The sequence below is a fragment of the Cibotium barometz genome, chromosome 59 (assembly GCF_041138505.1).
Source record: "Cibotium barometz isolate CiBa-2024 chromosome 59, ASM4113850v1, whole genome shotgun sequence".
Lineage (NCBI taxonomy): Eukaryota > Viridiplantae > Streptophyta > Polypodiopsida > Cyatheales > Cibotiaceae > Cibotium > Cibotium barometz.
Window position 1 is genome coordinate 35,551,502 of NC_141104.1, and position 22,965 is coordinate 35,574,466.

The 22,965-nt window shown below is 49.2% G+C and overlaps 1 protein-coding gene across 4 annotated transcripts in view; it reads right to left on the reverse strand.

Annotated features, from left to right (window-relative positions):
* Positions 1-404: 404 nt before the first annotated feature.
* The window catches only part of LOC147605762 (uncharacterized), a 93,567-nt gene continuing 71,006 nt past the window's right edge, over positions 405-22,965 (reverse strand). For 2 of the 4 annotated variants that reach the window (XM_086793691.1, XM_086793692.1), the window contains exons 10-18: positions 9,989-10,750; positions 9,311-9,469; positions 7,766-7,848; positions 7,531-7,615; positions 7,306-7,429; positions 7,105-7,226; positions 6,799-6,928; positions 2,113-2,168; positions 405-1,880 (exon numbers count right to left, since the gene is read on the reverse strand). In XM_086793691.1, the coding sequence (XP_086649817.1) occupies positions 1,185-1,880; positions 2,113-2,168; positions 6,799-6,928; positions 7,105-7,226; positions 7,306-7,429; positions 7,531-7,615; positions 7,766-7,848; positions 9,311-9,469; positions 9,989-10,750 (2,217 nt within the window). In that variant the 3' untranslated portion in view covers positions 405-1,184. The remainder of the gene's footprint in view (positions 1,881-2,112; positions 2,169-6,798; positions 6,929-7,104; positions 7,227-7,305; positions 7,430-7,530; positions 7,616-7,765; positions 7,849-9,310; positions 9,470-9,988; positions 10,751-22,965) is intronic. The other 2 variants (XM_086793693.1, XM_086793694.1) reach the window with 2 other exon arrangements.

Genomic DNA, 22,965 nt, shown 5'->3' on the forward strand with positions numbered 1-22,965 from the left:
TCCGAGGTATTTTTGCCTCGCCATCGCCTATGTATCACATATTACACCCCCATTATGGTACTGGTTGGAACTAGACAGATCTGCATTGCATTCTTATACCCTGCGCATATAGGTTGCATACCGAGCCTCTAGCAGTAGTGCTCCATCCATCACACCCCCCCACTAGCTCAGTACTTTCATAGTTTATTTCATGTTCATTTTGTCCTTTTTTTTCTAGACATCCAGAAGACATTGACAGTTGTACGTTGATTTGTCTCATAGGTCGAGTTCGGCCTCTAGTAGACGTTAATACAGCATTCTTTCTTTCTTCTCTCATAGGTCGAGTTTGGCCTCTAGTAGACGTTAATACAGCTCTCTCTCTCTCTCTCTCTCTCTCTCTCTCTCCCCCCAAGAAACCATCAAAAGCACAATATCCAAAAGTAATATTTATCCATTCTCTTACACAAACTATCCAAAACATCTTGTCTGCTACCGTTGTGGTTGTACTTAGCCCTTTGTGGCTGTTTTTTATTAACTAATTGAAGGATCTTTTTCTCGGGAAAAAAACATCTTGTTTTCCAATCCTATAGCAGCCAACCATGTGAAGGTTAAACCTTGCAATTTTATCTCACAAAAAGGAACATTATAAAATATAAAAAGATACTAAAGCTTCTTCACCAACTTGTAGAGCCCCTCTCTCTCCACTCTGATTAAGGCCAATCTTGCTGAATAGCTGTTTGACGCTGTTTTGCTTATAATGCACGCTTGAATGAGTTTTGATAATTGCTTTTTTAAAGAGATTCACACACCTGTGAGAGGGTCCCCTTTCGCTGTGTGTCGACAGCTGCAGCCGGTCCGCACTTCCACTTGGGACCCTGATGCCTTAAACCAACCAGGCTAAATGCTTGGACACATCATTCTAGGTTTAACAGAAGCTGTAGATCAATTTTCCCATCATAATGGCCTTTACAAAAGCAAGAGTCTAGAGAGAAACTTGTTGGCCTCAAAACCCTTGCTTTCTTCCCAATGTGGGCTTCCTGCACCCCTTCAGGACTCGCTCTCTTGCTCACACACCAAGCTAAAAGCTTGCAATTGCTATTGGAGTCCACCTCAGATACTTGCATCTATATCATGCTAGACTCATCCATGGTTATCGGCCTCGATTGGTGCCCGAAAAAGACATTGCACTTCATTCATCCCATTTGTCAAAAATCTTCTACCACATGGTCGATGAAGTCTTTAAGGAATAGCTTTTTGATGTATCTATAACGCCTTGTTAATTGTACATGCATACTAGCATGAATGCCCTCCTTTAAAAGCAGCTTGTCCTCTTCAATAGATGTCGGGAATGAGTTCAAGATTTGAAGGCATCTAAGGGACAAACTCATCTTCACCATGAGCATGGTATGTGATCTCTCCTCCACAGATGCCAATGCTCGAGATACATATTCCGAGCACAACGATGAATGTAAAGCCCATTTTGCATTCATCCATCTCGTCTCATCCATACATGCAAAGAAGTCCTTCAGGTTTGATTTCACACTTTTCAAATCACATTCACCATGCTCACAATCTTCAAGCACACGCTTTGTGCCAGAGCCTGGTGCTTCTGCTACCGCCTCCAGTGCAATAAGCAGGCTTGGATCTACTATACCACCCGCATAAATTGAAGGACTTGGCTGAAACTGCATGTACTCGTACCCATACGCTGCCCACGTGTTCACGAGGTTCCACCATTCTGGCCTTTGTTCAGTTACACCAGCTGCGTAATCTTCAATAGCCCTTTGCGCTCTTCTCCATTGTTTCTCCTGCTCGTTTTGTCTGCATTCGTCTCTTGCTCTTGCAGCAGAATGTTCATCACAATTCGATCCCCATAAGGCTATGAACCATTGTACTCCATCCTGCAAAAACATCCAGCTCTTTGAGCATCTTACTACAGCTGAGACTGGTTACAGAACCTTGCTTGCCTGGGGGGCTATGGGCAGGGAGTAGCTTGCCCCGTCCACCCACCATCTGCAAGCGCCATAACAGGCCCCTGCTAAGGGGTGGGCAAGGTTCTTTAACCGGCTTGAATTCCGCAAGTGCAAGTGACCATTCTGCAAATGGCAAAAACCTTCAACTATTAGTAAATACCTCAAATGAAGAAAATATTTGTGCTGTATCAAATGGGTTGTTTTCCAGAACAAAACCTGGGAAAAAAACTCAAACTGTTAAAATGGGTGAGTTTTGGACTTGCACAGTTTTAAACTAACTTCAAAACTAGTAAAAGAAAATCTCCTTTCTTGAAAACCTTCACGACATACAGCATGCCATATCAACGATTGATTGTTTGGTTAGATTTGTTTCTGGTTCCCAGTTTGTTCTTCTCTTAGGCCAATCTCTCAAGCGCTTGGAAACCCTTCATAGGTGTGCACCTAGCCTGACATGTTCACATCCCTGATTCTTACAGTCAATCTGGGCATCTGTCCCTGAAAACCAACCCGGCCATCACTCTCCATTCTAATGATTCCCTGATGGTACTTCCCTTGCATCAGCCTCCACTTCTTCCATTCCTGCTACTCCATCAGCCACATCCATGCCCTCTTTGCTCACCAATCTATTTTCTCCAGTCTAGACCATGCTTTCCTTCTTCCAGTTTAGCGTTCCCACATGCTACAACCACCTCTCAGCAAGGTTAGCAGAAGTTTTCATCACATTTTGTTCTTGTTTGACAGAGACTCTCATGACAGCTGCTCCAAACGTCCTGACACAGAAGCCATCGAGATGACTTGCTCACAGCTGAATCATCGAGTAGTCTGCACTAAAAGTGTACCAACTGCTCACGAGAATCCCAGACAGTCACTTCTCACACGTATGCATCACATGCTCAATGCAAGCTTTTTCCTCTTGGATATGCAGGGCTCGTTGAGAAGTATCATGACCTTGTTCTACACATTGGTGGTAAGCTTACAAAACTAGTTTAGTCCTGACAACTAAGGCTGGAATTTATTCTGCTCACCTCATGGTAATAAAACCAGAGAGACACCCTTCACAAACTGTTCTTTTGCCGATGGTGGATGGTTCTACCTTTCTCTACCACATCTCGACCACACAGACACAAACAAACAGACAGAAGAGGATGTCAAATACACTCACTTTCTCTTAGGCATTGGCAACTCCATGAAAGCCCCCCACTACCAGCTCAAACAAGCTGGCCACATATCTGATGAAACAAATTAATTTGCTAACAAAAGATTCTTCATTAATCATAAAATAGAAGCATCCGCAGGAAGCGAACTACCCAACTGCCCCAAAGTGGAGCCTGATATGTACATCCTTGGAAGAAAGAGGTAAAGCGAAAAGTAAAGAGAGGGGGCTCCCTCTCATGCTAGACGCTTGTACAACAGAATCCTCCAAAGATCTCCTAAACAAAGGAAAAGCACAAGATTAGTATCCAGATTTAAGGTTCCATAGGCTAGCTCACCAGCCAACCGTAGATCCAGTTCATCGGATCACACTTGAGCACAGGGGCTCAGGCTTGGTCCATATAGATTCACACAAGTCAGTCTTGGCGTTCCATACCACCAGGTTGTGCCCTAAGGAGCCATTGGTAAACTGCCTGCGTCAAGGATGAACAATTTGGGGTAGGTTGCATCCTTGGTGTCACCATTTGGCCACCCATGTGGTCATTCCCTGTTTCGTGCCACTGCACGGGATGCCAAGCACCTTTCATGCCACTCATACTGAGGCCACGATGTGGACCCGAGTGTCAGGGCTCTCAGTTCCAAGCTTCCCAATGAGCCAATGCCGTGCTCGGAAAGGCCTATGATTTACAAGTTCCATGACGGGAGATTTATCCATTGCATATAGTGCATGTGCACACATAGCTGAATGCTTGAAACTGTTTTCATGTGACATGTTTTCATGTGAAAGCCTGCTATGACGTGTCCTGTTCACAAGCAAGGGACACTCCCCTGTGGACTGTGCATATGCCTGTATGCCCACACGGCTTTGTGGCATGTAAACAAGTGGTGGTAAGTATTAGTTTCTAACCTTTTATAGCTTTGCAAAGGTTTTATAACCTTGTGTGTTCGCATCTCATTAAAAACCAAGATGCCCAACCTATTGTTTGCCAGGGGCCCAACTTATAGCTATTGTGTCCTTGAGCCTTAATCCAATCATGTAGCTCATTGAATGAGACCATTTTTTTCAAACCTTAATCAAAGGGGATTTGCCACATATCATTACACCCTTGGATCCCATTTGTAAAAAACTCCACGTATCTCTCCCTCCTTGTAGAGCTAGTCGACTTCTCTTGGTACTCTTAAGCTACCCATCTTTTTTGCCCATACCTTCCGGGTTCTCTGCCTTGGCCTCGAAGACTAAAATGATGCTCGAGGTGTTGATTACCTGGCAATGCCGCCGGAAGAAGACTCATCACCGACATCTGTTCGAGGGGGGAATCTAATCTCCCATAAATATCTATGTTTCTATGTGTGTGAGTGTCAAGGGTCCTCTGCCCAGGTAGTCCCTCGAAAAAGATTTGTAATAAATGTTCATCATGTCACACCTTATTCTATAAAAGGCTCCATCATTCTACTCATCCCTCTTGAGTGAGGGGGGTTTATTTTTTGAGTAGATTAATGTAAAAAAAAGTCATATGTGGTCAAGCTCTATTGACACCTGTTCCCTAGACCTTTGAGTCTCTACGCGTCCATGCTTGTTAAGCCTTTGAGCCATGCTTGTTGAGCCTCTGAGCCTTTTGTGCCAAGCTCACTGGCCTCTAAACCACACTTACTAGCCTCTGAGTCTGTAGCACGGAACATGTCCTATATAGAGCATTAGAGTGCAATGTTGAGTCCAAATCATTGTGGCTATCGAAGGTTGTCTCAGTTCACTCCACCATTGCTTCGAAGGGGGGTTTGTTGGGTATTTCGGAGTCTCTAACCCTTTTTTGTGTGTGTAAGCAGTGATATCACTAACCCTTGTTTGTGTGTAAACACTCACTTACGTGAGTAAGTGAGTTGGTACATGTGAACCACCTCTTATAGCCACTTAAGTGTTTGTGTATGTAAGCAGTGATGTCACTAGTATAGCCAAGTGTCACTAGTGCTCGACAATGCCAAATCCCTCAAGCCCCAAAGGCCACCCCGTTCCATTGTAGCTATGGGAAAAGCGAGCTGCCGACATCACCAATCCAATCATCTTCCCTAGAAAGAGATGTCAAGAAAATGTAAAAGAAAGCAATTGATTTGGAGAAGTCCTCCAAGAAAATGTAAAAGAAAACAGTTGATTTGGAGAAGTCCTCATGTTAGAGAAGTACACACACGGACACACCTTCCACCCTTTGCCCATGCACGTCACTTGCATACTACGGGCATCACAATTTTGTCGCATTTCACATCTCACGGTTTGCATGCACACATGCACCTGCACCTTAACCTCGCCAATGCCAACCCTCCAGGTACATCTCTGGATGGGAGGAACCGTGGCGAGGCAAAACTAGCCCTTGGTATGAAACAATCACCTGGAGAACCCTCGACCTTGTAGGTGCCTAACGAGCTTCCATGCATGCAACCTCTGCTTCGACTCCACTTCCACACCAACACAACCTCACCCTGGCCAGCATATTCACCACGAAGAAGCCTAATCTCTCCGCATCACGCTGTGAGATCTAGGCATAATACCATGTTGCACCAAGACGTTCCAAACCGCCATCTACCCATGCAACTCATTCTATGGTGATCTTGGCCCTCATTCTGCCAATGACAGGGTGCCGACCGCTCCTCTCCACTTCTTCATTTTGAAAGGCCCATGCCCCTTTTACAACCACCAGAGGCCTCGCATGAAGAACTTCTGCATCGCCTATCACCTTCCATGCCACCTCAACACGCTGCCTACTACCAGGGCTACCCAAAGCTTATCACCAATATGCCTTGCTTCTGATGTAAGAAGTATTAAAAGTTACCCATGTAAGAAGTATCAAAAACCATGCATATAATAACCCATTTGATGCATTTACTTAGGAGTAGTGGACACAATGTGTAAGACAATAATGCCAACTACTACCCATAACCCCCGTCCTTTGGAAATTTTAACGTGTATTTTTTTTAAAAAAGCTTGGACCATAATACAAAGGGATTGCTCAAGACTTAAGCAGCTCTAAGTTATCAGCTACAATACCTTCAATCGTTCAACTAGCAAAAATTCATGTGTAAGAAAATTTGATTAAGTTTATACGGGTCTTGAGAGTAAGGTAGCCCTCGCATTTAGTATTGTTTTTTTTCAACCTGAAATGCAAAGTAGGAGGGGCATGTTTAGGCCATAATGTACTATTTGTTCAATTTAAACAAGGATGGCATGCTTTTTGGAAGTTGCAAAGGCAGGCGCATTGATAATATTTGAAAGGATGGAAGGTGTGATGTAGGGCATCATACAATGATCGGTCCGGAACCATACCACTTAAATCTTGCATGCCAACTTTATGGCATATCCTCAACCATCCACACCTTCCACCCCAGCAGCAGCTTCACCACGGACATGGGTGACGCAAGGACACGGTCACCATTAGGAAGGGGGGTATGTTGGGACTGACTAAAAAAGGCAGACTCCCCCACAGCTTGACCTTCACACACCCACGGATAAGCCAACCGAACTGTTTCGCTTCTTATGCTTTAACCATTTTAGGCAGCAGGTTAATAAACATAAGCTATGTGATCACCCAAGATTGAGTCTTTTTCCTTAATTTGAAAGAAGAGATTTTAATGAGGACCAAAAAAAGTCATTCAAAGTGATGTTCACAAGTTACACTAGTCATACCAAAAAGTTCCAAGAGTTTACCATAATAAAGGAAAAGATTATCATTTGAACGTGGACCAAAAGACGCAAACAGCTGCTGTCCTTTGTATACATGCCTTTTGGCAACTATCTCCAGTTTGCCTTCTCTTACAGGTAATGACATCCAGTCAGCCTACGAGAAGTTTGAAGTTGATTACGAATGACTTTGGGATACTCAAGCATGTGTGCATTATTTCTTGAAGCAAAAAGAGCTTGTGGTACAGTGAATTTTTATGTTTTATAGATGTTTTAATCAACTTGTTTTTTATCTACTGAGCAGTTACCCATGACATGGAGCTTCAAACTTGCCTGATATTCAAAGTGGTGATTTATCATGTCCATAAATGGCATGAGCACATATGAAGCATACTCGTCATCATCGTCCACAGGCAGTGTAAAAGCTCGACTGTGCACCATTGCAACTGCCCATTCTGCACACAGTTCAACCCTAATTATGAACTGGGGCTATTATCAAGGTGCTAGCATTATAAATTCACATGAATGACCTACTATATAGCTCAAAATCTGCCCATGCCAGCTCTGGACCAGCAAGCTGAGAGAAGCTCTTTTTGATGGCTCGACGGACTTGGATGAGTTCTCGCAACACTGGCTCCCACTGAATTTCTTTTAACTCCTGCAAAAAAGGAGAGAAAAAAGAAGGCATAAGACTGCTCTTAAAACTACACAATGACAGCCCATACAAGGAAACAAGCATTCAGAATCGCATATACATACATCTGGCATCAGGTAGATGGGTGTCCGCATTGCCTCTGGAAGAATGGATATATAAGAAGCCCACTTTGAGCTGACTCCAAGTGACCTGTGAATAGGGTCTCAATTGCATGAAATGAAGGGCACACAATTGTCCCAACCTTTAATCTGCCTAAGGGTACAATTAAAATGTTCATATTCATAAAATTATCACTTCATGTTGCCTCCTTTGAGAAGATTCAATTTTCAAAAGAATTACTTCTCTCGCAGAAGATGTGCTGCTGCCAGATGCCAACTGTCTGCTCCGGCAAGATGGGCTTTGTCAACAAGTCCCATCTTCAACTACATAGCAAGTGGAACACACTTTTAGTGAAAGCCCCCAAAGACAAATCAAGGAAAAAGACGAATTAAAAAGAGTACAAAATTTTTGCAAAAGCTTGTTTTCACTGATACTACTCAACCTCATCCCCTTCAAGTGTTCCTTAAGATTGGAATGATTAAAGAAGTCTTCACAATATACTGGTGGAAGCACTTCGCATCAAAGAACATCTTGCTACAGCTAACTATGAGCACACTCAGGGCAGCTCCAGGGCTATGCAGTGGAGGCGTGCAATTTGCTTCACACTTGAAGCCAAAGTGCTTTCTTGACCAAAGGCATGAGTGGCATCATCTGGCATTTCCACCCCAATGTGGCTATTCCACCATGACTGAAAAACCTGTTGCTTCTAGTATGAACCCAAGATTAGGGTTAGGTTTAGGGCTTTATCTTTATGGTATAACTTTGATTCTTTCCATTGAGAAATCTATTGCAAGTTTCCTCAGTTTTTCTCTCCTTCCTTTTTTCAATGGATCCTCATCGGCTGTATTTTTCCCAACTGGCCTTCGGCCCAAGATCCTCCCATAGTTACTGTTTTTTCAGTGCCCGTAGGCGCATTTCACTCCCGTAGGTGCTTTTTTCCGCCCGTACGAAATGCCGAGGGAGCACCTAGTGGGGGTTGAACCCACGACCTCCTAGTCCCAAGACAAACATCTCACCACTTGAGCTACCACCTCATCGGCTGTATTACTGGCTTATGGGGGCCATTTAAGCTTTGGATGTCCATATTAGAATAGGTTTATTCGCTACAGTATGAAAACTAGTACTTCTAGCGTGAACTCAAAGTGCAGGGTAGGTCTAGGGTTTCATCTTTAGCAAGTCTCACATTGTCATATTTTAATAGTCCTCTGTAGGTGCCTTGATCTGAGCTCTTATTAGGTGGTTTCTGGATTTCCGAAGAGAGATTCTTACCAGCAAACTGAAAGTACAGCTGGGAAAAGCCTGTCCTAACATCCCCCTTGAGGTGGTGAAAAATAACAACATCAAAAGGGCCACACTGGAGCCTGGAAGACAATAGCCATTGAAGGCCAATGATGCTGTCCTCAAAGAAGGGATAATTTGGCGGTCTTGTGGACTAGTGTTAACCGTCTCTGATATTCTACGCTGGGCCAATCTATACAAAAACGTAGTTGTGAGTGTGGGTGGTTGCAGTCCTCACAGAGGGGATAATTTGGTGGTCTTGCGGACTAGTGTTAACTGTCTCTGATATTCTGTGCTAGGCCAATCTATACAAAAACATAGTTGTGAGTGTGCGGGTGGTGTCTCCCAGTCTGTATGTTGTCAACAAAGTCTCTGTCTATACCTGGGTAAAGAGCCACACATCTCATACACATAGCAGACGGGGCACCAAATCTCAAGATTCAATGCAAAAGCAAGCTGCAGAGCCTGATTATGGAAGGTGCTATGATAGATATCTATGGAAGTTACCGGTAATATACAGATCGTCTCCCCTTGTTCGATGTCTTGTAAAGCTTGCACTCCTCGTATACGACTGCTTGAACTTGTAAGGTTTGATTCCTCAGGGAAGAGTACAACTGCTAGCTTCTCTGATATGTGCACGCCTTGCACTTCGCACCATTTCAAAAACTGGATGATAGAAGGCAAGAAAAAAATCAACTAAACAACAAATGGATCCTTACTTGTCATGTAACATGTAAACCCTATTATAATATATATATATACCTAGATGAATCCAGGAACATGCCCAAATTCACCATTTAGGAACGTGCATGTTATATACTCATGGTAGTACCAACCCACAAGACTATATAACTATCAACTCCATTATGCATAGTATGGACTAGATACTACGACATCCCCACTATCGTCATCAGTGCCCAATAGTGGGTGTAGAACTCTGTATCAAGATATGCTCTCACACACACACTCCACACACACACACACACACACACACATAAGAGCATATATTCACACAAAGCCCTTCATACTGAGTTTCTAACAAACCTCCGGAGATGCAGGGCAGACTCAGCCATAATGAAGCCTAGCACTAAGGGAAGTAGCAAATAGAAAGAATTAGTACAGCAAATAAGTAGTTGATAGGGTAAATGCACCGCTAAAGATAGAAAGAATAAGCACAATGTCTACCTCTTCAGTGGACTTGGCATGACCACCATCAAAGGTATCCAGGATATCTCCCACATTTGCATGCACATGTTCTTTCAAGTTATGGTCACGAGAAAATGTTGATAGGGCATGGAGAAGCACACACTTCCTCCTGATGCGCAGCTGTAAAGCCAAATAATCATTGAAGCTCAACTCCTCTGTCTGCCATTGGCATGTCTCACAGAGATGACTTCCGCCACCATCATCAGAAAAGCCTTCCCATAAGCTTGCTTTCAACAGTGCCTCATCTTCTTCCAATCCCGTAGAAAAGGAATCCAAGAGAGTAAGCACACGCTTTTTTAAGGCAGAAATTACATGCATGAGTGTTTGCTTGTTGGCAATATCAATGGCACATGTAATGCCACTTCTGCAGACTGATCCAGCTAGTTCACTTGAGAGTATGCTGCCATTGCCAATCGTAAACTCCTTGGACATAGATCTAAGGTCTCCTTCAGTGACCTCATCGCATGAACCTAGCACGTAGTTGCTTGGACTCCTCTGCTGATTACGATTGAGATTGAACAGAGTAATCAAAGCACATACCATGTGTATATCAATATATCCATCCACTCCCACAGAATAGTCTGGCTTTGTTGGGGACAGCTTTTCAGTCGGTTCTTTAAGAAGATCCTGCCTTAAACAATCATCTAATGTTTCTACAGCAGATTCAACTAGCCTCATTACAAAACCTTTTCTGTGGTGAACCTCTTCTCCATATGTCGAAAGGTACCAGTCCACCAAATCCTGTGACAAACCGACAGCTTGAATAAATGAGCACACCTTACATTACATTCTACAGTCTCCCTCCAAAAGCAGCAGCCACGGAGGATGCATCCCCCCCTTCTCCCCCCAAAAAAAGAAACTTTTGCAAAACTTCTCTTTAGAGGGCTGTAATCTGCCATTATGCCGTTGTACTTCTTTTTACTAATTTCTGGCTATTGTGCAATTGTAAACTCCTTAAGCTTATCAAATATTCCTAGTGGAAGAGATTCCCAATCTTGAGAAAAGGACTAGACATATTACCTTAGAGTCTGAGTTGGTTCTAGATGAGGGTACTAAACAGTCTAGAAATGGCATTTCTTACAAGTATATGATAGGACTAGACATCATACCTTAGAGTCTGAGTTGGTTCTAGATGGGGTACTAAACAGTCTAGAAATGGTGTTTCTTACAAGTATACGATAAGTGTAAGTGACGGTTTGTACTTGAAGCGACTTGGGAGAGAGCATGTAGTGTGAACAATCACTTCCTTGGATTGTTTGTGAAACACACCCACTTGTGTGCTCACCCAAGATCGACTCTCAGTATTTACCATGCTAGAAGCTCATCCAATACTCAGCACAGCTGCATATCATCATCAAATCACAAAGCAATAAACAGAAAATATAAGGGTTTGGCTAGCACGGCTAATTTTCGAGTGTTGGTAAGGAACACTGGCCAAGCATGGAGATGATGTGACTCGCTGAAGCTCCCGCCTCCACCCTGCTCTGCGCACCCGCTTGTTCGCCCCCCTCCCCTTTGTCGCCTGTTCGCCCTCCTCTCCGCCTGTTCGCCCCTCCACCCCCCGCCTGCCTTCTTCTCGCCGCTGCGCCCCCTCCTGCCTCGCTGCTGCGTCTCCCCCCTCCTCGCCATTTCGTCCCCCCCCCTCCTAGCCGCCTCTTCGCCTTTTCGCCTCCCCCCCCCCTCTTCGCCTGTTCGCCCCCCCTCCCCTTTGTCGCCTGTTCGCCCCCCACCTCTCCGCCTATTCGCACCCGCCTTCCTTCACCAGCGCCCCGCCTCCCCTCCCTTTCACGTTTTTGCCGCCCCCCCCTTAGGGTTTCTCCTTCGTTTTCGCCCCCTCCCTCCTCTTTCGTGTTTTTTTTCACCCCCAGGGGGTTTTGTTTTTTCTTCATTTTCATCCGGTCTACCGCCTCTTGGTGTGCAGCCTGTTTCTTGCAGGTTTTCCGCTTTCGCCTCGCCTTCGCCTGAGCTTCAGACTCTGATGGAGACTCCTCCCGCCTCGCCTCAGAGGGACTCATCCGCAGCCCCCTCGCCCGCCCCCGAGGACATCCCCATCAGGCTTTCTCTTTCGCCGGAAGAGGAAGCGAGCCTCACCGCAGAGGTGGAACGCCTCCAGGCTCATTCCACCATCTGCTGTATAGTCGGCACTCGCCCCAGCAGAGGCGAGATCAGGGATCTTCTTCAGGCTCGCCTTCTTGCAGATGTGGGCAAGATCCTGGATGTACAGCTCCTGGGCCGGGGCCATTATCAGATCGAGTTCGAGGCCGCCCAGAGCGTTGCCAAGGTCCTTGCCATGAGTCCTCTGGACATCAGGGGTGCTCGGGCTTTCTTCCGACCTTGGCAGCATGGATTTGACCCAGCAGCGGCGGAGCAGGGAGAGCGCCTCTTCCACATTACAGTTTGTTTCCCTGGTCTCCGCCGGGAGTATCTTCCGCTCCTCTCCAGGCTCGGAGCTTTGGTGGGCTCGGTACTAGAGACGGGCCCCTCAGCAGCGTCAGTGGTGGCCAGAGCAGCTGGGCTACCTTCGGTCAGAGTGTTGGTGTCTGACATCTCCTCCCTTCCTAAGGTCATTCAGCTACCTAGGATAGGGGGGGGGGGGGTGGATAGATCAGAGAGTGGATAGATCAGTATACTGTTCGGCTGGGACGGCATATTTTGACGGCGAGGAGGACAGTTTCTCCAGCGGCAGCGGGGCATTGGCGATTGCAGGGACTCTCATAGGAGTTCCTGGAGGATTTCTGGGCTCGGCTCTGGGCTAGTCGGCAGGCCCGCAGGATCTCGGCTTTTCAGTGGCTGGTCGCCCACAGGGGCTCAGCAGTTGGCACTTGGCTTGTTTACAGCGGTCTTCCGGCGGCCTGCGTCCGATGCGGCCACCCTATGGAGACACAGAGACATTGCCTTTGGGACTGCCCTCAGGCACAGCAGATTTGGCTGCGGATGCGTATTCTGGCCCCCCTCTCTCCAGAGGGTATGTTTACGTGGGGTGCCGCTGCTTGGTCGACTTTGTCAGGACCTGCTATGGGCTATGAGATGGAGCAGGGCAGTCAGGCCATCAGATTTATTAGGGGCCAGCCTCGCCTGGTTCCGGCACCGGATTTCTCGTCCGCCAGCTGGACACAGGAGAGGGATTTACGATGGGAGCTCCTCAGCAGCCTCACCATCTGGTTCACCTGGAGGGCCCGGTGCTTTACGGCCTTTGAGGGGAGATTAGAGCCACCAGCAGAGACTGTTCGGGGGATTTGGCAGGAGTTGATCCACACCCTGCGAGGACAGTACGACCGCATCCGGGGAGACTCGGATGAGGCGATCTTACGGCGCCAGGCCTTTCACACCACTTGGCGCTGTGGCCCGTTCTACACCTTACACACGGGATCCCCCCGTTGGCACTACAGGCCACCTGTTTGGCTCTTCCCCCCCCCTATTGTATGATTTAGCCGCTCAGTTTTTTAATACTAATGCTTGTATTTTGCAGCACCTAGGGAGAGTCTCCCGGGCTGCCATGATGTATCCTCTGCTCTTCTCTCTCTTAGGAGCAGGAGAGATCTTTTGTAGCCCTTCGGGCGTTTTTATATAACTAATGAGAGGATCTTTTCTCGGAAAAAAAAAAAGGGTTTGGCTAGCACACTCACCACCCAACCATAGGCTCCAAACCACACACTGTGATAAGCCACCCACTAAGCTAGACACCGACAGCAAGCATGTGCCCACAAAGCATGCACGTCCCATACCACACACCCCTAGCCATCTCAACAGTCACTGGGGGCTAACCACTAGCTGGGACCCTTGGGATGCCCCAGTCCCAAGGTAGAGCTCCACAACTCAAACTACTCACAAATGAGCCATAATCCCAACTTTATAGCCACTTGACTGGTTCACACTACTAGAAGAACTATCCAGCTGGCCTCTCACACTAGCCACATTATGTCCACACAACACGGGACATAACATTCTCCCCCTCCTAACGAGAGGAAGAGTGGGAGAGAATCTGGATACTAACGTCAAGGTGAAGCAACATTCTCCCAAGTGTTGTCTTCATCAGAACAATCTCTCCATCTAATCAACCACTCGGGAATAATCCGATTCCTAAGGGTACGATCTCTACGATCCACGATAGCAACTAGTTTGTGGGGAACAAAGATAGGTAGATCCTCAAGTCTCGTGCGCTCCTCGTCAGAAACTAAGTTATCTCCTGACTCAGCACCTCTTTCACGGAAGATAATCTTCCCAATCAAACTGCCTCAAGGAAACATATACACGCAGCATATCTTCCATGGTCTGATTTACACGTTCTGTCTAGCCATCTGATTCAGGATGGTTGGATGAACTCATTAATGTCTAAAGTTGAGATTAACACTTAGGCATTGAACATCATTGAAGCATGAGATCTGCAATTAAATTGTTGATAGAGAGAAAACACCATAGATTTCTTACATGGAATACACGATTACAAATTGCATATGTTAGAGAGGTTAATGCGCATACCTCTTCATGGCTGAAAGTTAATTGAGTAAGAAATAAATTGTCGTATTGTCCCATACTTCAATACCAAGAAAGTAATGTAGTGATCCCAAATCCTTCATGTCTAACTCATTAGAAAGATTCACCTTCACTTGATTTATAAAGGATTTGTTGCTTCCAATGATAGTAAGATCATCCACATATACAAGAAGCAAAGTAATATGATTTGCTTGATGAAGAATATATAAACTTGGATCACCCACTTATTTCGGTTGAAGCCACTTTGCAATAAAAGCTCATCAATCTGAGAGTACCTAGCTCTTGAGGCTTGGTTGAGACCATATAAAGCTTTTTAATAATTTGCATACATGATGCTTCTAACTTCTGGTTGTTTGGTATATACTTCCTCTTCCAAATAACTATTCACGGAAGCACATTCGACATCCATTTGAATGACACCCAATCATAATATGTAGCTAATGCCAAAACAGTCCGTATGGTGTTCATTTTTACCATGGGAGCAAAGGTTTCTTCAAAATCTGTACCTTCCTTTTGAACATAACCTTTTGCCACTAGTCTTTCTTTGTATTTGTCAATGCTCCCATCAGCTTCTACACCCACTTTGTTCAAATTGCTTGCTTTCCTTTCAGAAGTGGAACAAGCTGCAATGTTTTGTTCTTCATGATCGATTTATACTCCTCATCCATTGCTCCCTTTCATTCTTTGTGTTGAGGAGCTTCAAGAAAAGACTTAGGTTCTGAATTTTGCAAGCCATTAACGCAAAATTCACATAACTTCTTGGCTTTTTTTTTTCCGAGAAAAGATCCTTTCATTAGTGATGTAAAAAACGCCCGTAGGGCTACAAAAGAGATCTCTCCTGCTCCTAACAGAGAGAAGAGCAGTGAATACATCATGGCAGCCCGGGAGACTCTCCCTAGGTGCTGCAAAATACAAGCATCAGTCTAAAGGACTGAGCGGCTAAATCATACAATGGGGGGGGGAAAGAGCCAAACAGGTGGCCTGTAGTGCCAACGGGGGGATCCCGTGTGTAGGGTGTAGAACGGGCCGCAGCGCCAAGTGGTATGAAAGGCCTGGCGCCGTAAGATCGCCTCATCCGAGTCTCCCCGGATGCGGTCGTACTGTCCTCGCAGGGTGTGGATCAACTCCTGCCAAATCCCCCGAACAGTCTCTGCTGGTGGCTCCAATCTCCCCTCAAAGGCCGTGAAGCACCGGGCCCTCCAGGTGAACCAGATGGTGAGGCTGCTGAGGAGCTCCCATCGTAAATCCCTCTCCTGTGTCCAGCTGGCGGACGAGAAATCCGGTGCCGGAACCAGGCGAGGCTGGCCCCTAATAAATCTGATGGCCTGACTGCCCTGCTCCATCTCATAGCCCATAGCAGGCCCTGACGAAGTCGACCAAGCAGCGGCACCCCACGTAAACATACCCTCTGGAGAGAGGGGGGCCAGAATACGCAGCATCCGCAGCCAAATCTGCTGTGCCTGAGGGCAGTCCCAAAGGCAATGTCTCTGTGTCTCCATAGGGTGGCCGCATCGGACGCAGGCCGCCGGAAGACCGCTGTAAACAAGCCAAGTGCCAACTGCTGAGCCCCTGTGGGCGACCAGCCACTGAAAAGCCGAGATCCTGCGGGCCTGTCGACTAGCCCAGAGCCGAGCCCAGAAATCCTCCAGGAACTCCTGTGATAGTCCCTGCAATCGCCAATGCCCCGCTGCCGCTGGAGAAACCGTCCTCCTCGCCGTCAAGATATGCCGTCCCAGCCTAACAGTATACTGGAAAAATGTGATCTCTGTGGCCTCAAGGGATGCATAAGGATCATGCCACTCGTACTCTCCGGGGTCCCACTGCAGCCGGGCCAAGGGGCGCGCTGCATATGCCCATATGCGCCAATCCGGGAGCACGTCAGCAGGGTCGGGGTCAATATGCCACTTCCGAGAAGCGGCAGCCACTACCCGAATCCTCTGAAAGGTGCACTCTGCAACCAAAGGCGACTCCACCTCCACTCTCTGGAGTCTGCCCTCATCCTGAATCTCATAATAGAGGCATCTGCCATCCTCAGTGCTAGCTCTGACAGCAATCAGGATCTCCAACTGTGTAAAGGCTCCCATCCACCGTGGGGCCACTGGCTCGAGAGGTGTGAACCACTCCTCTGAAAGTGCCTCCTGAATATCATCCCTCATAATCAATCCCCCTCTGAAGTGACTCAGCCTCTCCACCTGGGTCTCCTCTGGTAGACTGCAGAAAGCCTGCCAGTCTCCAAAACTACGAGCTGGGCCTGCCGCTAAAGGTCCCCAGGCTAGACGAGGCCGAGAACCCAGCATATGACCCTGCTCTGTACGAACCGCTGGGCTCCAGATGAGCGGCTGCCTGGCCCGCTCCTCAACACAAGAAGGAGGCCGCTGAGAGAGCCCCGGTCTCAGCAGCTCCCAAGCTCTCAGGATACTCAAAGCAAATCTGTCCTCCCATCCTCTACTGAGGCATGTCCTCCTCATCTCTATGAAGATCCAGCGAATCTCTGGTGCCCAAGTACCCCCTGCAGGAGGCGCCCGGGCCTGCAGTCGCTGCAAGAGGAGCTCTTTCCAAGGCTCAGCGCCTGGAAGCAACCCCCGAACAATAAGCTTCCCCAATAAGGCTCTACTCTGATCGACTGGATCTATAATGCCCAAACCGCCCTGAGCCAGCGGAAGTGTAATAACTGCCCATGCAACCTTTGCCCGAGCTGGCTGACCGTCCCGCCCAGACCACAGAAAGTTCCTGATCAGCCTCTGTACCTGGCTGATGCAAGAGCTCGAGAAAATCCAGCAAGACATAATGTACCACATAGTCGCTAACAGCACCTGATTTGCCACCACCACCCTCCCAGCCAAGGATAGTCGAGCTGTACTCCAATACAATAGCTTCTTCCGAATGCTCAGAAGAAGCGGGGCAATCTGCTGCTCAGGTGACAAATCGAGGCCAATCTGGCATCCCAAATACCGCACTGCTGTGCCGGGAGGAATCCATCTAAAACCGGGGTCCGGACTCCATGCCGGAGTGGGAGCACTACTGATCCAAAAGGCCACTGTCTTGCGCCAATTGATCAATGCTCCCGAAGCTGCACTAAAAACCTGGAGCGACTGCTCTGCCCGAATAAGATTGGCCTCTTGGCCATGCAAAAATAAGCCCGTGTCGTCTGCAAACTCAGCATCAAGCAAATCCTCCCCCCGGACTGGGAGCTGAAGTTCTCTCAAACCAACCTCCTCTGCCGACAAATACATACTCATAGCCTCCGCAAAGAAGAGAAAAAGGAAAGGGGCGAGAGGACACCCCTGACGGACTGATCTGGTCAGCTCAAAACTCGGCCCCCGACCTCCTGCAATCAGCACCTGGCTGCGAGCTGTGGAATACAAAGCTGCCACCCCTCTGATCCATCCTGGCTCAAAGCCCAGGCGTAGCATAGTGCCCTCTAAGAATCCCCAATCAACTCTATCGTATGCCTTCTCAAAATCGAGAAGGATCACGACCAAGTCCTCGCCAAGAAACCTAGCTCGGGCCGTCGCCTCCCAGAAAGTAAAGATGTTGTCAAGGATACTGCGCTCCTTGACAAATCCTGTCTGAGTAGCATGAATCAACTCCCCAGGAAGGGCTGGATCCTCAAACCAAGGCCTTTGCCAAGACCTTGTAGACAGTATTGAGGATCGTAATAGGCCTCCAATGCCGAATATCAACTGATACTCCCTCCCCCTTGGGGATAAGATAGATCAAGCCCTCTGAAAAGCTCTGCGGCATCACCCCAGTGTCCAAAACATGCTGAAAGCCCCTGCGGAGGCCTGGCCCCAAAAGGTCCCAATAGCGCATAAAAAAGGCCGGCGTCAGTCCGTCCTCCCCTGGGCAACTATGTCGCGGCAGGACCCTCAAGGCCTCGGCAAGCTCAGTCTCTGACAGAGGCGCACCTAAAACTGTGCGCATATGGTCTGTGACCCTCCTCTGCACATGGGCCCACACAGTCTGTCTGCATACATCTCGATCCTCAGTGGCTGGCTCCGCTAAAAGCAAGTCACTATAAAAAGCAGTGGCAATGTCTCTGATCTCCCCGAGCTCAGTAGCTATCGATCCATCCGGTCTACCAAGCTGGCGAACCCCTGCTCGCGCATGACGGGGTCCAGTGATCTCAAAAAACTCCCCAGTCACTCTATCACCAAGCTGCGTCCACTGAGAGGCCTGACGACGATAGTAAAACTCATGTCTCTGCTCCTCTGCCTCTCTAACCTCCTGGCGGGCCTGGCTCAGCTGGGACGCCACCCACTCACATGCTGGCTGCTGCTCCTGAAGGCGCTGTAGCGAAGCAAGGCTGCGTCTCAGCCGTTGCTCCCGCTCTCGAATCTCTCCCAGTCGTGTCAAAGCTGCAGCGTGCAGAAAAGAGCTAAGATCAATGAGTCCCTGGGCACACTGGCCCGCTGCATCCTGGTCAGAGCACTGACTATCATGCCAGATCCTCTCAATGTCCTCAGCGAGACTGGGGTCTGCAAGTACCCGCTCTGGGATCCTCAACTGCAAGCTGGGCTCCCGTGTCCCCTCCTCCAAAGTCAATATAACTGGCGCATGATCTGAAAATGAGGTGCCAGCAAGAATGCCGACGGAGCCCCCTCGCTCCCCCAACCAATCGCCCACATAAAAGCGATCAATCCGAGATAGATTAGTCCCTCCCTGCCGGCGATCCGATCGAGAGAAACTAAGACTGTCCTGAGACCGGGAGAAAGCCCCATGCTGCCATGCATCAGTGATCCTCAGTGACATGCAAAACCGGTCCCAAGCTGCAAGCTCCGTGCCGTGCACTGTAACATGACTGCCTCCCACCCTATCTGCCGGGTCCTCAAGCATGTTGAAGTCTCCCCCAACACACCAATGTGCGGCCTCTGGCAATGCATCTGTAACCTGAGTCCAGAACTCTGCTCTGGCACTAGCATGATTGGGCGCATAGATGTTGAGCACACCCAATAGCTCATCATGCATCCTCAGAATGACATACTGTGCTCTACCAGGCACAATGATCCCTCGATCCACAATGGCCTGCCGCCATGCATCTGCAATAACCATGCATACTCCTCCCTGTCCACCCAAAGGACCAAACCCTGCAGACCAGAAAGTGTCCCATCTACCAGGCATCACCGAACCATATCTCCGGATCCTGCTCTCACCCAAGTGGTGCTCCTGCATCATCAGAATGTCAATGCTGCCACCAACCAGGCATCTCTGTAGCTCCTGCCTCAAGCAGCCTCGATAGCGTATAAAGTGTGCTCCGCCAAGGCCCTGTACATTCCATGAGATGATCCTCATGGATGTCCTACTGAGGTGGATGCTGTCTCAGCCGTGCGGCGAGCCTTCGCAAGCGGCTTGGATGGAGAGTAGTCCCCATCCGAACGGCTGCGAGTCTGCCCACCCGGTGTACTGCAAGAATCCCGGATCAGGCGCCAGTGGCTGTGACCCATGGCGACTGCCTCCTGCTCTGACATAGTAACCTCGTGTATACTCACATATCCTGGGTCGCGTGCCAAATCTGCAACTATGCGCACGACCAAATGCCGAATCCCGGATGTATCCACACTCCCGGGATCCAAGAAAAAATGAGCCAACTCCCAAAGTCGGCCTATCACATCTGTAACCTCCAAATCGCTCATGTGATGAGAAAACTCAACTGCCTGAGTCTTCAACGTGCTGAGAGCGAGCTCTAGAGTCCACTCCCGGTCACAAGGTCCACATAGAGGGAACGAGAAGGCCACCGCTGAGTCTAGTGCCTCCTCCCCGCGGGCCGGAGGTATCACTACATGCACTCGGATGGGTGCTGGCTCATGGGGGCCCTCGGCTCCAAAAAGCCGTGTAAAGGTATAATCAAACGCCTCCGAGCGCTGACGAATGCCGAGGCGACTCAGCCGACTGCGGATAGATGAAATCCGTGAGGCCCTAATCGGCATAGGTCTCCTCTGTGATGCTCGAGCGAGGTCAGTGCTCAGCGCCCTCCGGACTGCAGGTGAGCGCCAGGGAACTGCCAGGACCTCCCGGGAAGGCGAGGCGGGCGGAGGGGGAGGAGGGGGAGGCGAGGGAGGAGGAGAGGGAGCCGCTGCCGAGACCGGAGCGGGGGCGGGAGGAGGCGATGGTGGACGCGAGGCGGTGGGAGGGGGTGGGTGTGGGGGAGGTGAAGGAGGGGGAGCTGGCATCTCCTGGTCCTCGGTCGCTGCAGGGGTCTCCTCCTGAAGGGAAGCAAATCTGTTCCTCACGGGAACCCAGTGAGGCTGAGACTGTGGCTGCTGCTGCAGCGGTATCTGGGCGTGCTGCTGTGGCTGTCTCCCTCGACGGCGCCCCTGTCCAGGCTGCCACTCCGAGGTCTCTGAGGCCTGAGCAGGTGTCCCTGAGGCTGCCTGCCGAGCCGAATCTGTGGGCGGGCCATCCGTGGCCTGCTGCTGTGGTGAGGGCCGAGGTCTCCTGCGAGGGCAGGCCTTGGCCAAATGACCGACCTGCCTGCAAATGAAGCACTGGTTCGGGAGCCCCGAGAACTCCACTCTCTGATCTATCCACCCCCCCCCTATCCTAGGTAGCTGAATGACCTTAGGAAGGGAGGAGATGTCAGATACCAACACTCTGACCGATGGTAGCCCAGCTGCTCTGGCCACCACTGAAGCTGCTGAGGGGCCCGTCTCAAGAACCGAGCCCACCAATGCTCCGAGCCTGGAGAGGAGCGGAAGATACTCCCAGCGGAGACCAGGGAAACAAACTGTAATATGGAAGAGGCGCTCTCCCTGCTCCGCCGCTGCTGGGTCAAATCCATGCTGCCAAGGCCTGAAGAAAGCCCAAGCACCCCTGATATCCAGAGGACTCATGGCAAGGACCTTGGCAACGCTCTGGGCGGCCTCGAACTCGATCTGATAATGTCCCCGGCCCAAGAGCTGTACATCCAGGATCTTGCCCACATCTGCAAGAAGGCGGGCCTGAAGAAGATCCCTGATCTCCCCTCTGCTGGGGCGAGTGCCGACTATACGGCAGATGGTGGAGTGAGCCTGAAGGCGCTCCACCTCTGCGGTGAGGCTCGCTTCCTCTTCCGGCGAAAGAGAGAGCCTGATGGGGATGACCTCGGGGGCGGGCGAGGGGGCTGCAGAAGAGTCCCTTCTGAGGCGAGGCGGGGAGGAGTCTCCATCAGAGTCTGAAGCTCAAGCGAAGGCGAGGCGAAAGCGGAAAACCTGCAAGAAGCGGGCTGCACACCAAGAGGCGGAAGGACGGATGACGATGAGGAAAAAAAAAACAAAAACCCTAAGGGGAGAAAAGCAGCACGGCAGAGGAGGGAGGGGGGGGGCGAAAATCGGAGGAGAGGCCCAGAGGGGGGGGGGGGCGGCGACAACGCGAGAAGGAAGGGGGCGGGGCGCTGCTGAAGGGCGGCGGGCGTGAAGAAGCGAAGAGCGGGGGGGGGGGGGGGGGGGCGAACTGGCGGCAGCGGGGAGGGAGGGCGAACAGGCGGCAGCGGGGAGGGAGGGCGAAATGGCGAAGAGGGGAGGGGGGCGAACTGGCGAAGAGGGGGGGGAGGCGCAGCAGCGAGGAAGGAGGGGGGGGCGGCGCAGCAGCGAGGAAGGAGGGGGGGGGGGCGCAGCGGCGAGCAGAGGGGACAAGCGGGGGCGGAAGGAGAGAAGGGACGCGAGGAGGGGGGGGAGCGAAGGCGCGCAGAGCAGGGGGAGGCGGAGCTTCAGCGAGCGAGCCCGAAAGGCGGTTCTTTCGACATGCCTTTCATGAATACCATAACTTCTTGGCTTTCTTTTCCCTCAAGACTCTTTTTGACCTTGCTCGCTGCTCTCGGGATGATCCATATTTTTGCTATCTTCAATGGTCTTTAGGTACCATCTTGAAAGCTTCTTCACCACTTTCGGAGCTCATTCATCTTCCAGAACATTCAACTCTTCCCTCAGACTGTTTTGAGTGTATTATGATGCGGTAACGCACCCTCATCATAGGCTGGACTGTATATATCATTATCATGCTGAAAAATTCCCTTTTCCTCATTATCCTCATCCTCAAACCAAAAGGATGTGTTGCTGTCCTCAATTTTCTGAGAAAAAATAGCACTCTTCGTCTCTTCAAAAATGACATCACGGCTGATAATAATCTTCCTTTCATTGAATCATAGTACATACAACCGGTATGCCTTCTCATTAGAAGCATATCCAATAAAAAATGCACTTCACATCAATCTTTCTCCTCCTCTCGTCCAAGTAGAGTACGATTCTTTCTCTCTGCTGCTCCATTTTGTTGAGGAGTATAGGTGGTTGTGAGGTGATGATGTATCCCACGCTCTTTGCAAAACTCATTAAATGCCCTTGAGTTGTATTCTCCATCTCGATCTGACCTCAATGCCTTGATCTTTCTTCCTTGCTCATTTTCCAGCTTTGCTTTGAGCTCTTGAAAACACTCTAAAGCCTCCAATTTATGCTTCAAAAAATACACCCAACACTTGTGAGAAAAATCAT